General features: G+C 38.2%; 1 protein-coding gene across 1 annotated transcript; it reads right to left on the bottom strand.

The window, feature by feature from the left end:
* Positions 1–311: 311 nt before the first annotated feature.
* On the bottom strand, positions 312–9,902 carry LOC147332764 (adhesion G protein-coupled receptor E5-like). The gene is made up of 17 exons (XM_086290715.1): positions 9,839–9,902; positions 5,907–5,990; positions 5,473–5,616; positions 4,961–5,089; positions 4,784–4,827; positions 4,579–4,683; positions 3,648–3,801; positions 3,415–3,537; positions 3,133–3,326; positions 2,886–3,050; positions 2,596–2,790; positions 2,231–2,448; positions 2,088–2,148; positions 1,873–1,964; positions 1,506–1,671; positions 1,359–1,430; positions 312–1,121 (listed from the first exon to the last, which is right to left on the bottom strand). The coding sequence occupies exons 1-17, from the start codon at positions 9,900–9,902 to the stop codon at positions 1,080–1,082; spliced, it is 2,052 nt and encodes a 683-aa protein (XP_086146841.1). The 3' UTR covers positions 312–1,079.
* Between the last annotated feature and the right edge of the window lie 3,217 nt (positions 9,903–13,119).

Genomic DNA, 13,119 nt, shown 5'->3' with positions numbered 1-13,119 from the left:
ATTTGTTAATGTCTAGATGAGCAGAAAGAAGACATTTAAGAAGAGCTGAGAAAAAAAATCTTAAGCCATCACCTTGAACACAGAAGAGAAAAAGTTTGTTGCAAACACAGATTTCATTTATTCAATGTTATTTCAAAAAATCATGTTGCAGATTATACATGTCTATATATTTGCATCTATAGATATAGATAGATATTACATAAATTATATATTGGTGTCAAAATGTAATATAAACAAATCATAAAAGCTCTCATTCAAAACAAGGATACCTAATTATTCATATTTCTTAATTTGTACATTATAAATGCTCTTTGCAACTGTATTACACAAAAGAAAAATGAACCTGGTCAACCTGTTCAACCTTCACTGTTCATAATATTTCAAACACAGGATGCCAGATGTGTGTCCTGAGTGAAGTTACTGTTAGTAGTCTTATCTGCAAACACCATCAGCCTTCCTTTCTGGTGAGCTAGCATCCGAATGTTGCATGTAGTTTCTGCTGAGTGGTTATATTTCAATTTACTCTGAAAGCATACATAGAACTTCTCAAGTGCTGCACCCTTTATATTTTCCCTGTACAGAGAAGGGAGTGGGAGCCCCAACTAGTGGTAGGTAACACAACAACATTACAGAACCAACAGTTAACTGAATATAAATTCAGGCAAAAAAAAAAGATGATTAGTTTAACCAACAACAGGGTGATGGTAAATATGACTGAGGTTAGGGTAAACCTCGGCTGCTTGAAAATGAAGTCAAAGCAGAAATTGCAACTATTGCAGTTTCTCTAGATGACACAAGAAGTTGGTTCCAAAAGGGGAGTCAGTCTGCATAGACTATGTTAAAAAGGCAAATTTTATAGCATTAAAAAGCATATTTACAGCCTGGTACAAAAACCCTTTTGACATCTTCAGAAATTTCCGCTTCAGAAATGACCAGGGGAATTCTACAGATATCAGCAAGTATACAAAGTCATCATCCCTCCACTTTTATAAGATTGCTTAAGAGATATTTGTCCAGTACAAAAACTGAAATATACATGTCAGCAGTTTTTATCCGGCAGGTGATTACTTTCTAGCTCCTCAAAGTTGACATTCTCTTGTATCCTGGGCACTCTTCGAAACCTGATGATGACAAAATGAAGAATATTCATATTCAAAAAATGATCAAAAATGTCTTTCATTATAACCAAAGGATCTTATTCACTTCACATCTTGATGTCCTTCAGAACAGCTTATCAAACAAACAAAATGGTCAAATTTCGAAGGTGTTCAAAATGAAACTTCAGGAATAGTTTGCGGCAGTACCGCTGCCGATCAAATGTTAATCTGTGCCATCAATTTCTGTAAATAACTGCTTACACGAGCTTTTCTGTCACTCTTCTTCCGAGGAGCACACATTCTGGTCAAGGCATGTTTGTACTCTTCCCTCACCTAAAATGAGGATATAAATGAAATTTTACCAACAGGCAAGAACTTCTTATTTAGTTAAGCATGAATATTACTAACCTGCCTGGAAAACAGACAATACACTGCAAAGAGTGTAACTCCTTCCAGGCTGCCAAAGATGGTGAGGTAAGCCATGGCTGTATGGTTTTCCTGAAACTGGAAAGAACCAAAGATCCAGGTGTTGCCCAATACAAATAGCTGAGCCACTGCACTAATGGTGAATGCCCTGCAGAAAACATGTTGCAGGCAAGAAAATGAATGACCGATTGAAAAATCAGCCTTTGTTGGCTACGGACCAATCCCAAAACAAAAATCCAAAACCTAGATAAAAAATTCTAAAGCAACGTAAGAAATAATCTAAACAGCACAACCAAAACTCAACAGGATCATGATAGTGATTTCTATGCGCAGCTTATGGGTAACTTACTCTATTTTGTGCAGGTCATCCAGGTCAGGGTTTACACTTGAGAACTTCTGTGCTAACTTCCATACAGTTATGAAAAAGAAGAAAATGTTTACCTGAAAAAGCAAAAACAAATGAACAACAAAAGCAACATTTATGTTTAAATCAGCTTTTTTTTTTTTTTTACACATCATTTTACTCTATAATCATTTCCCTAAATTGATTTCAACTTTACTTACAATGATGATTACACATGCAGGGCCAAAGTAATTCCAAATAAATCCCTGGGTTACCCAACAGCTGAAATGCACATTAAGAGTTAAGATAAATAGAGATTCAAGGATAAATTGATGATAAAATTTTAGGAATAGAGGGAACTTACTATCTCTCAGTGCCATGTCCCCTGGAATTAGCTAAGGCAGAGATGGCAACAATAACAGCTGGAACTCCATAGGCAGCTGCCATCATGTGGAGGGTTTTAAAGTTGGTGTTCGAAACAAGCATTATCATCCTGAACAGTTGTACACTGTCCAGACACATCCATAAAAATGTTGCCAGATAGGAAAAATGCAGGATCCCTGTCACCACTGTGCAGCCATCCTAATGGGGAAGAGATGAGATATTGCCGAACTAGACTTACTAAACTTCTGTTCTTTTCCTCATTTTGTCCCTTTACATCACAATTCAAGTTAAGTAAAAAATTCTGGATCTGCATTCATCTGAGCTTCAAACACAGTTAGTATTTACCTGGTTCTCAAAATGAGAGATTCCTGCTAGAAAGGCAAGGTTTGCAATGAAGAGGCTGATGCAGAGATGCAGGTGGATGGTGGTTCTTGGACTTTTAATAGAGCGGATCATTGAGAATGTCAAGATGGAGATGAATAAGAAAATCAGTGAAATGGACAGGAACACCCATATGATCAGATGAAATTCAAACTTCTCCTGTTGGGAAAGTAAATGAAAGTACATGAAAGTGGATTAAAGGTTTAACTACTAAATAGTCTGAAGTTTAAATGTTGCGGTTAATTAGTTTAAACCTTAATTTCATTGTAAGCCGTGAGTATAGCAAAGGTTCCCAGGTGGTTACAGGAACAGGAAGTATATTCCAGGTTTGACTCTGCCACACCGCAACCACGATCAGACCATGATCCTCCATTCACCGAGGAATCCCAGAACACACAGATGTGGAATGTTTGATTTGCCTATAAAACAAATATATGTGGTGTTTTTTTTGGCAAAAGTGATCACCACAATCTGAAACAACAAATGAGAGATAACCTCTACCTGTTCTTCTAGGTGGTTTAAAGTTAGGTTAACTGGCGTTTTGAGGTGGCTTGTATTTCTGTTGCTGACAGTGACAGTCGCCACTTTGGAGTTTATTTTAAAGCTCTGGTTCTTTTGTGGTTTCATTCCATTAAAGAAGCCATCTGTAGAGTTTTCCAGGTTTGAATAGCTCATCAAGGACACTGTTGTAAAGCCTGTAAGAATGAAAGGAGAGCATCATTAGAGGGGCTCATAATTTGATGAAATTGGTTAGAAATATAGTATTTGTTGGCATATGATTACCGGGGTAATAGGCAGGATCTCCAGTAGCTATCTCCATCTGGATGTCCAAGTTAGCATGCTTAGTTGATAATGTTATGTTTCCTTTAGGTATAACAGGCCCCTTGTGTACAAACATGTCCAGCTCTGAAACCAGACAGACTTTTCTGAACATGCATTGCTGGTTTCCTAAAATTGTATCAATAAAAAATCATCTAAAAGTGAATTGATTTATTTTCTTCGAATTTCTATTTAACCTGTCTGAGTTGAGGAGATATAAATCCTTGAAGAATTAGTGAAGGGTCCTATGAGTCTCAGAGCATTTCCCACCAAGTCAAGAAAGTCTGAAACTTTCCTTTTATAATTAAGAAATGCACTGGACAAGAGCTCATCAGTCATATTCAGGAATCTCTACAGGCACAGGAGAAGAGAGGAAGATGGAGTGAAATACACTTAAGTCAGGCAATATTTACACATGGGCAGACATGCAGACACACATTCAGGGTTACAGGGGGCTTTAGTCTATCTCACATAAATAAAACAAAAGAATGAAATGATGAACTAAGCAACACAAAAAGGCAGCAGAAGACAACAGCGTTGGATGATTGCTGAAAACTTTTCACCCAGTAAAAGAACACCTTAACATCCAGCAAGTGAAGAAAACTCTCTAGTAGGTTGGCATATCATATTTACAAATTAATTATCCAAGCCTAGCACAATGAAAAAAACCCACAAAGACTACATGAAAAGGCCAGATTGTGAATGCTCTTCACTCAGCATTTAAGACAAAAAAAGAGATATTTGTGATTATGTGTGAACAATGCAATCATTCTTTAGGAGTTAATGTAATACTTTCTTTAGCTTGAATTACAGCTGAAAGCACACATTTTAATTGCATTTAAATGTTTCATTTAAAATCTATTGCAGTACAGAACAATATCTCTTAGAAATCTGTTACTGTACATTTAGAAAAAAAAAAAAAGAAAAAAAAAAAAAAAGAAATCTGTTACTGTCCAAATGTTTCTGGACATAATCGTAACTGCAGGGTGAAACAAGAAAGAGTCAGACTGAGGCAGACTTTGATACTGGGGTCAACATCAACAGTCTACAAGAAATCTGAACACCATATCCCCCCCTTCCACCCCCTTCCAAAAAAAAAAAAAAGACTACAGTTTACTTCAGTTGTACCTTTAGAGTCTCCTCTCCATTCAGCTCTACCGGTCTTTTGTTGTTTGTGAGTTCCTGACAGGTTTTTTCCATGTAATTCACTAAGCCATCTGCAATATGAAATCCCTAGAAGAGGGATTGGAGGATGATAAAATAAATCTATGAGATAATACGCATTTCAAATATATTTTGACTCGTGATATAACTGTGTCTTGTGTGGAGTTACCTCTTTCACATCATTTATATCTTTGAAAACATCACAGTTTAATTCTGAGGAAATAAAGTATTAAAAGTTTTTACTGATGACCAAAGTTTTCTTGAAGTGTTCTGTTCATGCATTTACTTTGAAGAAAATCAGATTAAAATGGATCTTGGCAAAGTTCAGTTTTTATTGTATTCTCACCAGTGCACCGTGCCGTTTTGTTGCCATAGTTAGTGAACCCTGCGTTGCACATGCAGTAATAACTGCCTTGTGTGTTGTTACATAATCCATTCTGACCACAGGGATTTCCTTTATGACATTCGTTAATATCTAGAGCAGCAGGAAGAAGACATGTAAGAATACCTCTGAAAAAAAATCCTCTGCCATCACCTTAAACTGAAGAGCTCACTCTAAAATGGCAGCACCAATGAGAGCAACATTTTACCTTCACATGTAGCATTTTGATCGTGATGAAAGGTTTTATTCCCAGTAGTAGAAATGAATCCATCATCACAGGTGCACGAGTAATAGGGGATAATATTCACACATTTGGCGTTAGATCCACAGATGTCTTTGATTTCCAAACATTCTTTAATATCTTTAAAAAAAAGAAGAAGAGACCTTTAATCTTTACATACATTATGACTGTATGACATAAACTTTCTCCAAACCAACCACAGAGTTGTTGTCGCAATAAATTTGAGATGACTTACCTATACATGCACCAAGTGTAAAATTCACCTTCCCTCTTGGGTGTCTGAAACCACCTTTACATTGGCAGTAGTAGCTCCCATTTGTGTTTGTGCAGTTTGTATTTTGTCCACATGGCTTCACATCATCATTACATTCGTTTATATCTTTGTAAGGACACAGAAACGTGAAAAGATGTATTTGCATAAATATGTGCTTTGATATGAATTTGTTACAGATTTAAAAATAAAAATAGCTTGAAAATCCAAAAACTCAAACTTTTGATAGAAAAGGTTTAAAACACATATTTGTTGTTTTTTATTTAAAATAAATTTCAGAGATTATACATGTTATATGTTTAATTTTGTTTTAAATACAAATGCACACATTGCTCAGCTTGCACGTTTTCCATTACTGATTAAGTGTCAGATGTTTTGTTTTGTAAAGATTTTCATACCAATGCACTCTTTTTTCTTTGTGAGAAATCCTTGAGGGCAGCCTGCTGATACTGACAGCACCATGATGAGGAAGAAAGACAGAGCTAAAAAACAAGCAGAGAACTGTCAGCCTAGTATATTATGGTTCAGTACCTTTTGAACATTAATCTATTCTGATGTTTTATTCTGATTATGAATTTTGTTTATCATATAAATTGCACAAAAATGGTTGTGATAGTAAAAGGTCTGGGAAGAAGAAGCAAAGGCCCTCATTCTCTATCCTAATTTCCTCACATTAAATATGATTCTAAATAAACAGCACATTGGTGTCTGGAGAACTGTGCTTCCTATGAGTGAGAAAACATTACATGCCAGAGCACAAAAACAAACCATTATTACATCTGCGAGTTTGCACAGTCCATTTACTTTGAACTCCTAACTGACAGCTGATGGGTGCAGTATAAAGTTGGCCATTTAAAAACACAAAGAAATTTAGTGTAATCTTTGAAACAAATAACTAATTTATTGTTACCCAGTCAGCTGAATATGCTCAGGAATATGCCAAACATTTTTCTTTTTTTGGAGGGGGTGGAGACTGAAACACCTGTCATTGTGTTTACAGTTTATTGTTTTCCATGAAAGAAAACTGGGCCCTGTTTCAGGAAGCCGGTTTAGTGGAAAAACTGAGTAAGTATACCCTGAGTTAACGAAAACTCTGGGTTTTCGGTTTCACAAAGCGAGTTCAGCTGCAGCCTGAGTGAGTCACTATGACGACACACTCCGTGAAGCTAACCTGCCCCCTAGCAGGTTTACTACAACTAACCCTGACTGTCTCCGCCCCTTTGTCGGAAACCTGACAGTAGGAAGTGTCGGACATGGCGTGCCACTTCCTTGAAGAGCCAGTAGATCGTGAAGCCCAAATTCTCCGCAGAGCTCTCCGCCGGGAGAGAGTGATCAGAGCGCGTTTGGACATTTTATCATTTCCTGATGATTTTCTGTGTGAACGTTACCGTTTCTCAGCACAATCTATAATTTATTTGGATAACATCCTCAGGCCATATATTACGCATGTGACACATCGCGGACATCCTCTCAGTTCATTGCATATTATTTGTATTGCACTTCGGTTTCTTGCAAACGGGAGCTTTCTGTATAATATTGGTGACGCTGAGCACGTTTCCAAGGCTACCGTCTGTCGGGCAGTCAGGAATGTTACAGTTGCACTGAAACGTCTCCTGTACTCGTCTGTGGTGTTCCCCGGTCATAGACCCACAAGATTCATCAAAGAGGGATGCCACAAAATTGCAGGTAGCAGGATGAACAGAACTTAATTCATGATGTGGTGATACTTGAACTACTACTTAAATTTTACATTTATTCCCACGGTTCCCAGGCGTGATTGGCTGTATAGATGGCACTCACATTCCAATCATTGCTCCTTCAGTAAATGAAGGAGACTATGTGAACAGGAAGTCTTTCCACAGCATTAATGTGCAGGTACATAGTTCCCTGTAGCATGTCAAACTAACAAATTATTTCATTATAGTAATGGATGCTAATTTGTGTTCTCTGCACTGTGAAGATCATATGTGATGCTGCCAACATTATCACAAATGTGGAAGCCAAGTGGCCAGGCTCTGTCCATGACTCACAAATATTCCGTGAATGTACACTGAGCACAAAATTTGGACATGGTGAGTTGAGAATACTTTAAAATATATAAAGACCAATTGCTTCAGGGACATTTGAACTGAAGTGTACCCTTCTGTCTTAGGAGAGTTCACTGGCTACTTGCTTGGTGATAGGGGGTATCCATGTTTACCCTATTTGCTTACCCCTTACCCTGACCCTGAACCGGGCCCACAGCAGTGATATAATCTGGCTAATTGCAGGACAAGAGCCAGAATTGAAATGACTATCAGAATGCTTAAGGCCCGGTTCCAGTGCCTGCAAAGACTCAGGGTCACCCCAGAAAGGGCATGTGACATTATTGTGGCATGTGTGATTCTTCACAACATTGCCACAATTAGAGGAGAACACTGTCCTTCTGAACCAAACATCAGCAGTGATCCAAACCATGAACATCCTGACCCTCCCACGGACATACAAGATGGAAGCGCAGTCAGAGACACCATATGTCACAATCATTTCTTTTGACCCATCACCTCAACATGTTGAAAGAAGAATAAACAGATTTCTTGTTCAACTGGCTTTATTGGTCGCCTGTATTTCCTGTACACAAAGTATTAAAAGATGTAAACCTCATAAAGTGTCTCTGTTGCTTCCTCCTCTGTAACAGCTGTCAATGTTTCTTCATTATTTTCCTGTAGTAAAGAAATAAACAACATTGCTGTTCTACTGTAAACTCATATAATCTGTGGAGTATTACTCACAACTGCATGTTGGTCTGGCTCAACAGGAGGCTGCACCAGATGCAGTACACCATCACCATCAACTGATAGAATATGAGGTTTATACAGGTCACTTATAACTTACAAGGGACCAAATGGCAATTAACAAACATACCAAGCACCTTACACTTCATTGTCATTATGCTCTCAAAGACAACCAAGGCTGAGGGAAGGCAAAATCAGTCGGAAAATAACTTCACTACAAAATAATTCATTATGGTAAAGAGTTTATCAAATGAATGAGTAGCACTGCAAAGGTGACTGTGAAGAAAGGATGTCTGCACATCATGTATTATTTTGAATTTACCCCTTATGTAGGCACTTGTGTCTTGCGGGGTTATTGACTCAGAGGATGTCCCCGCAGAGATGCCTTCGGCCACAGGGCGCCCACTGTTTTGGCTGAGGGCCAACTGCTCAGCCTCTGTGAGTGGTGGTGGTGGAGGACCCCCACCTGTTTTTCGGGCCTCCGCTTTTTTTCTGTTGGCTATAACGGGCCACATTTGAGCATACAGAGTAAGCAAATATGTACTTGTAATGTGCTCAGATAATTTCAATAAGTGCTTACAGAAAGAAAATTAATGTAGCCTCTAACTGCAATTGATTTACATGGGACAAACAGACCAAGCACTATGGCTCATAATACAATTACACCTTACCTGTTTGGACTATATTTTTATATTTCATTTTTACTTGCTGCCAGGAACGTTGGGGGCCTGTTGGGTTGCACCTGCGCTCACATCACATCACAAAATAAAATGTATAAAATAACAAATAAAATAACATATGATCAAATAACGTGTTAAATGGGTGGAAATCCCTCGATCAATGTTTAAATTAACACTCACGCATTGACTCTGTCGGCTATGTTTTGCCATGCATGCTTTTGCAGCTGTGGCTGTGTTACTTTTTTCCGCGGAATTTGCATGTTATCGGCATATGCTGCCATTAGAATTTCGGCCTCAAGCGCTGTGAAATACATTGACCGCGCCTTCTTTCCCTCCGTCTCCATGGTGACTCGCTTAATCTGTGCTCCGCTTATCAGGGCTTTATGTATCCTCGTCCGCGCGCTTCACTTGGGGTTAAAGCAACTCCGCGTTGATTGAACTAATTGTTATCAGCCTTTCTGAAACGGAATATTCCGAGTTGGACAGTTCGGGGTTACTCAACCGTGAGTGTCGTTTTTCACTCTGAGTTTTCCAAACCGGCTTCCTGAAACAGGGCCCTGTTGTCAGTTTAAAACTTTTGGTTGCTAGCTGCAGCAATACTTAATCATTTATTTGCTGACTTACTGTAACTCACTGTTAGACTCACTGTTAAGGACACAGAAATGCAAAAGGATGTGTTTGTATAAATATGTGCTTCAATATGAATTTAAAATAGATTTTAAATTCAAAATGAATTTTGATGCTACAAAAAAGTTTGATATACATAGTTGTTATTGATATTTCATAAAAATAATTTTAACAGATTATACATGTTATATGTTTTTATTTTTTAAATGAAAATGCACACATAAGTGTCAGATGTTTTCTTTTTCATACCCATGCATTGTTTTTTCTTCATGCTGAATCCTGGATTGCAGCCTGCGGATACCAACAGCACCATGACGAGGAAGAAAGACAGAGCTGAAAAACAAGCAGAGAACATTGGCAGTGGAAACTTACATTTGTGTTGTTGCACACTGTAATTTCTTCACACCATTTGTAATTTTCACATTCATTTATATCTTTGTTAAGGAAACAGAAATTTGAGGGATGAATTTGTACAAATATGTGCTTCAGTATGAATTTGAGATTTCTCTACATGGCTTGTAATTTTTATCTATAAAAAAATAATGTGAAACAATGTAGTTGCACAAATATATGCTTCAAAATGAATTTGATATGCATTTAAAAATCAAAATGGCTGGTTAGGGGCCTAGCAGGGCCTCTTCTTGAAATTGCCCTTGTGTGGTTGTGGTGTTCTCTCTCCGCCTCCTCCTCTCTTGCTCCACCCCTCTGTCTCTCTCTCACTCTTCTCTCTCCCCAGGACACAGCTGCTTTTGATTAGCCTCATTTACCACCTGGGCCCAGTTAGCAATCACCTCTCTGAGGCTATATAAGCTGGGGATGAACTGTGAGTGAGTTGGTTTTCTTCCCCCTGTGGCGCTACACGGTTTCCCCCTAGGTTTTGGACAGGCTCCTTCGAGTCGTGAGTAGATGGGCTTGTGGGCTCCGGAAGTGTCTCCCTTATTTGTTTGGTAGTTTTTTCCTTTGTTGCTGCGACTAGTGATGGGCAGATGAAGCCCCATGAAGCACTGAAGCTTTTCATCCAATTGGTTCACCCCAACGCGAAGCTTCATGAAGCTTCATTTGCTCTAGCAGGACACCTACTGGACGTAAAAATAATAGCTGGCATGAATTTGAAGAGTGTGGCATTTTGCACACAGCCTGTAAATGTCAACAACAAAAGGAGTGTGTAAAACACCTATAGTGTAGTGATGGCAGTATACTGTGTATATTTATGCTGGCAGTATGGAAAATGATTATTTGCGGCAAAGTTCGAACCGCTTCATGAACCAGTCACGTGGTACAGCCGGGCAGCGAGGCTTCGGACGTCATCATTTTCAGCTCCTCCCATAAATGAAGCAAGCCTCGATACGCGCTTCGCGGAAACGCCCCCTCCATTACTCGACACACGCTCCGAAGCCTCGATACAGAACGTCCCATCACTAGCTGCGACTGCTTCCTTTGTTTCTTTGGCATTATTGGTAAAACGGTGTTGCCGGCTCTTTAAGTTAAGATTATTTGTAATAAAGCTATAATGTATACTGAGCACTCTGTCTGGTTTCCTTTCATTCAGCTCTGGACCCATTTGCTACCGGTCCCCACACTCATACCCCTCGACCTCATCGTGGGGACGTAACAAATAGAAACTTGATACTGAACTTTTATGTTTTCTTTCTCTAGTATACTAGAGAAAGGAAAAAAAATAAAAGTTCAGATTTAGCCAACAGTACCATCAGTAATCACCAGTGTGGTGTGAGGTGAACTGTATTTCCTCTAAGAACTGAACTGTATTTGCTATGAAAGAATGTAATTTGTTTTGTAGAACCATGTTGATATATGCTAACATTACATTTAGTATATATACTGACAATGTATGACCAAAAGCTCATACATTTTCTTATTTACCGGCTGCAAACTTGGTATGCAGGTTTAAATGGTCCTTGAGTAGGACAACATGTTCAAGTGCTCTTAATCTATTACAGCATTTATATATTTGCATCTATCAGACTGAATGATTCCCAAGTTACCAAAATGATAGCAGTAATAATCCATTATGCTTGGATATTATTTAAAAATCAAAGTTTGGTTGGTAAAACACTATTTATTCATTTATGTAAATTTTATTATGGTGAAGTTGTAATTCACCATTACTGCAGGAGGAGGTCAAAAACACAGAACACATAGAGACAGGGTAAAACCCTCAGTTCAAATCAGTTAAAAAAAAGGAATAGCCATACACAGGAAAACAGTCAGCATGACAAAAAAAAAGTCTATTAAACAATGTAGCACTCACAAAAGGGAGACCTGAAGGACAACATGGAGACAACATGCAACAGGCTGTAGAAACAGCCCTGATAACAAAGTGAGTGGAGCTATAGGTTTGAACTGATGCTTATCTTTTATAACGGAATGTCAAGGATATCAACAATTATCAAACACTCAGGTGAAGAAACGACACTTAGACACTTGGAGAGAATTTTTAACGTGCACGGGTGAGAGCTCAACAGAGAGACTCACACCCAGCTGCAGGCGTTTTCTTTAATTAAAGCATAGATAGCGGTTCCTGTTTTTCATGTTCGTGTGTATGTGTGTGTGCAGCAAGTCATTTTCTAAGAATAATAAAAATAATGCGAGTCAACTTCTGCGGATGTGTGGGTGCGGTGAAGCTCCTATCAGCTTCTGCAAATGTGTATTTTTGTGCTGATCTTGTGGCCTTATCATAAGGCTTGCAGTTTCATGTTTATCAAGCTGAGCTGCACAGTGAAAATATGAACATTATCAGTATTGAAGCAAAGCATAAAAACATTTAAACATTATTTCTTTAACACGGAAAGATGATTTTATAAATAGTTTGTTACGCAAAAACAAAAAGCACCGCTCATCAGAAGGTTTTTCTAAGAGTATCTGTAAATAGTATGTTTTATGAAGCAAAAATAAAAGTGCTCACATTAATCACCTGTAGCACCATTTTCCCCTGTCTCAGAAATGAATACATGTGTCAGATTTGTTAGGCAGATGCTCACATTCTCCTGTGAAGCCTTCATCCCACTTTGTTTTTATAAACTAAAGCTTCCCATGTGTAAAACAAAACATTTAAAAAGAAAGAAAGTAAAAACATATTTTATGTTAGTCAGTTAATGAAATATGTCATCTTAAATGAATTAATTCATGTTTTCACTTTATTTTTTACATGTTAACCTTTTGAGGTAAGTCATCATCCATCATGTCCTTAAGCCTAGCTTCAAGCCACTAACCCTACGTTCTGGACAGAAGCAAAACGATCTGTCAGGATTTGGAAAATGAGGACCCAAACGCAGACACACGAAGAAAGACTCACTAAAAATAAAACACGGGTTTATGGATAAAAATCCAGAACTCCATAAACACAAACCCAGAAAAAGAAATGCCACACGGAAATACAATGTGAGCATGATAGAAACTGTGACGGAGGGGAAAAAACACTATTTATGAACACACAGACACACTAAGGGATAATGAGGGAAATGGGAAACACAGGTAGCAAGACACAAAACACTCAAGACCACAAGACAGGT

This window comes from Aulonocara sp. 'chitande type north' Nkhata Bay, linkage group LG4 (genome assembly GCF_057382095.1).
Source record: "Aulonocara sp. 'chitande type north' Nkhata Bay isolate Kocher_YH1m ecotype deep benthic linkage group LG4, A_spYH_male_GT1.1, whole genome shotgun sequence".
In the NCBI taxonomy this organism is placed as follows: domain Eukaryota; kingdom Metazoa; phylum Chordata; class Actinopteri; order Cichliformes; family Cichlidae; genus Aulonocara; species Aulonocara sp. 'chitande type north' Nkhata Bay.
The sequence above is the reverse complement of the archived record's forward strand: the minus strand, read 5'-3'. Positions and strand labels throughout refer to the sequence as shown.

Bases quoted from the DNA above. Each gene is read 5' to 3' on its own strand.
- LOC147332764 (XM_086290715.1), bottom strand. From the start codon at position 9,902: ATGGTGCTGTTGGTATCCGCAGGCTGCAATCCAGGATTCAGCATGAAG. The intron at 5,617-5,906 runs GTATGAAAATCT...GTCCTTACAAAG, and splicing joins AAAGAAAAAAGAGTGCATTG to ATATAAACGAATGTAATGAT. The intron at 2,449-2,595 runs GTAAATACTAAC...CTTCCCCATTAG, and splicing joins TCTCTCATTTTGAGAACCAG to GATGGCTGCACAGTGGTGAC.